Source organism: Morone saxatilis, unplaced genomic scaffold, assembly GCF_004916995.1.
Source record: "Morone saxatilis isolate NCDOM2014 unplaced genomic scaffold, NCSU_SB_2.0 Contig5, whole genome shotgun sequence".
NCBI classification, from domain to species: Eukaryota; Metazoa; Chordata; class Actinopteri; family Moronidae; genus Morone; species Morone saxatilis.
Window position 1 is genome coordinate 84,672 of NW_023340095.1, and position 3,100 is coordinate 87,771.

The 3,100-nt window shown below is 41.0% G+C and overlaps 1 protein-coding gene across 1 annotated transcript in view; it reads left to right on the forward strand.

Moving 5' to 3' along the window:
* Window positions 1-1,997: 1,997 nt before the first annotated feature.
* LOC118339538 (glycosyltransferase-like domain-containing protein 1) overlaps window positions 1,998-3,100 on the forward strand; it is a gene marked incomplete at its 5' end in the record, with an annotated part of 7,600 nt that continues 6,497 nt past the window's right edge. The window contains 2 exon segments of the mRNA XM_035677227.1: window positions 1,998-2,090; window positions 2,208-2,318. Coding sequence (XP_035533120.1) covers window positions 1,998-2,090; window positions 2,208-2,318 — 204 coding nt within the window.

Genomic DNA, 3,100 nt, shown 5'->3' on the forward strand with positions numbered 1-3,100 from the left:
GACCCTCATCCCTACATAGAAACACATAGAAATCAGTCCACAGGCAGCAGAGGAAGTCGCTCTCTGCTGATCAATAATCAGATTATTATAGAGACATATAATGATAATAATGTGATTTATGAAGCTTTAACTGAATGTTCAGTCTAATACAAAACAGTGAAGTGTTTCTGGTGGACTCATTAAGTGTCTGACAGTCTTTGAGTGAACGTTGTTTATAGAAATAATTAAACATAGTTACATATTCTATATTAAACCTGAGGGTCTGTGTGGGTCTGCAGGGTCCACGTCCAGACCAGGTCCACACTCTCAGACTCTTGTGATTATTGCCAATAAAGTAAATGAGCTGAATGATTTTTGACCTTCATCTTTTCATCTTTAATCAGCCTCACAGAGGTGAGGTCATCACACAGATTACTGTTGATTTATCAATAACATAATTGACCCCCCTCAGCCCCCCCTCTGGGTTTTTATTGCCTGCAGTCAAACATTAATTTCTGAAATGGATTATTGAGTCAGGTTGTTTCCCTCAGAGACATCAGACTGAATCTCAGCTGGAGGACCCAATGTCCAACTGTCTGTCTGTCCAGCTGTCTTTCTGTCCAACTGTCTGTCTGTAATATGATATAATATGTACAGTGCGACAGCATTAGATTGAGCCGTCTGGTTGCTAACTTTAGCTGCAGCTAACATTCACTCACAACCTTCCTGCTGCTGTAGCTGAATGTGGACAACAGACTGACTGGAATAAGAAGCCAGGCTGGAGTGCAGACACAGAGCGAGAAGATAGCAGACGATGAGGAGATATTAGCTCCCATTAGACTTCTTCAACATCACCCCCCCACCCCCACCCCTATGTGTTTAAGTCTTAACCTCAGTCAGAGGGTCAGCCTTTATGTCTTTTTGTTTGAGATGTTTCATGAATGTGTTGGTGTACCGATTGTAGTGATTGATAGGGTTATGATATTGATATGGTATTTTCCTGGAGCTCAGCCTGCCGTCTCCATTAAATCTGATTCCTGATTCACAACCTGCAGCGTCTCTTTGATTTGATAACAGCAGATGTAATGGCCTCCTGCCTCAAGTGGACATTAACATAATGAGCACATTCAAGTTTGAGTCGGATTGAGATATTTCTAATAAATCTTAATAAATCTTTTCTCTAAATTCTCCAAAACCTTCTGTTACTGTGGACTTGATTAGGGACTTGTTGGTGTTGACTTTGGACTTGATTTGGGACTCTGTGTTGACTCTGGACTTGATTTGGGACTTATTGGTGTTGGCTTTAGATTTGATTTGGGACTTATTGGTGTTGACTCTGGACTTGATTTTTCGACCTGTTGGTGTTGACTTTGGACTTGATTTGGGACTTGTTGGTGTTAACTTTGGACATAATTTGGGACTTGTTGGTGTTGACTCTGGACTTGATTTGGGACTTGTTAGTGTTGATTTGGGACTTGATTTGGGACTTGTTGGAGGTGACTTTGGACTTGATTTGGGACTCATTGGTGTTGACTTTGGACTTAATTTGGGACTCGTGGTGACTCTGGACTTGATTTGGGACTTGTTGGTGTTGACTTTGGACTTAATTTGGGACTCTGTGTTGACTTTGGACTTGATTTGGGACTTGGTGTTGACTCTGGACTTGATTTGGGATTTGTTGTTGTTAACTCTGGACTTAATTTGGGACTTGTTGGAGGTAACTTTTGACTTGATTTGGGGACTTGGTGATAAAGTTGATTTTTGACCTCATTTTCACAACAGTCTTGTTTCTATTCTGTGTTGATGAGCTGATAAAAACCCTCAAACTGGAGTCTGGTGTGTGTTGGACATCAGGGACTGATACATGGCGCTATACAAATTAAAATTGAATGATGTTGGATTTATTCCTCCATCAGTTGCTGCTCGTTGTCGTGGTGATGAGGCGTTCAGGAGCGTTGGAAACTTCAGTGTTTGTTTTCATATTTTTCCAACTGATTATTCTGCGGGTTGTTTTTCAGGCTGCTGCCCAAACACAAACTCCTCCGCAGGCCTGCAGAGGCATCTCACGTTGATGACATCATCACACCGCAGGACAAGCAGCAGTCTCCACGGTAACAAATTCAACAAGAATAAAAGACTGAATTAGATCCGACTAATGCGTCCATAACAGTAAAGTTAAGTGTGTTTAATAATAAATAATACATATTTTATTTTAATGACACTGTCAGGTCCGAGCAGCAGGATCCACATCAGTCCACTTCTGAACCCAAAACAGACCAGAGACCAGTTAGTGAGGAGGGCCAGGTTAAACCTCTACACATCGTCTGGCCTCACAGGTGGTGAGTTACATTTAATTACCTCATTGTATGAAATTAATTAGTAATTCATTAAGAAAGAATTTGTCACAAAAATGTTCTAATATATCTAATTAGGTGTTTTAAAGTGTTTTAAATGCTGTCACTTCCTGTCACTGAGCAGTTTGATAAATCTCATGTCAGATGTGATATTAGATGCTTCAGATTCATGGAGATTATTGGGCCTCCAGGCCACCGTCCTGTCGATGTGTTTTTCACCTTCTCTTGTATCAGTAACAACAGCCGCCGGCGTGTAATCTGCTCTGAACTGAGCAAAAACACAGATGGATTACAGCTGCGACCAAATGAGGATTTCTGTTAATCTCTGATTGAAGCTTCTCGTCTGTTTGTTTTAATCTGTGTGTGGCCCCGATCTCATCAGATTACAGCTCCGTCTTATTGCTGCTGCTGCTGGGGGAGGTGGGGAGACTGGGGAGGTGAACAGCTGTTCCAGGTGAAGATGCTGCAGCACCGGTGGGGGGCTCGGGGGAGTTAAATCTGTGTGTGAGAGCTTTATGTTGATCAGGATCAGAGGATTGACGTCCTGATTGAAACAGAACAAACAACAAGCAGCACTCTTATTTTATAGCTTTTTCATGTGGACCCTGGTACACTTTAAATCCTGTAACTCGCATATAATCTACTGCTGCTCATTGAAAACATCTACTCAAATATAATAAATCTACTGAAAGTAAATGAATCTACTAAAACTAAATAAACCTACTAAATAAACTTACTTTTCTAACAGTACAGTGTATTTTATAGTG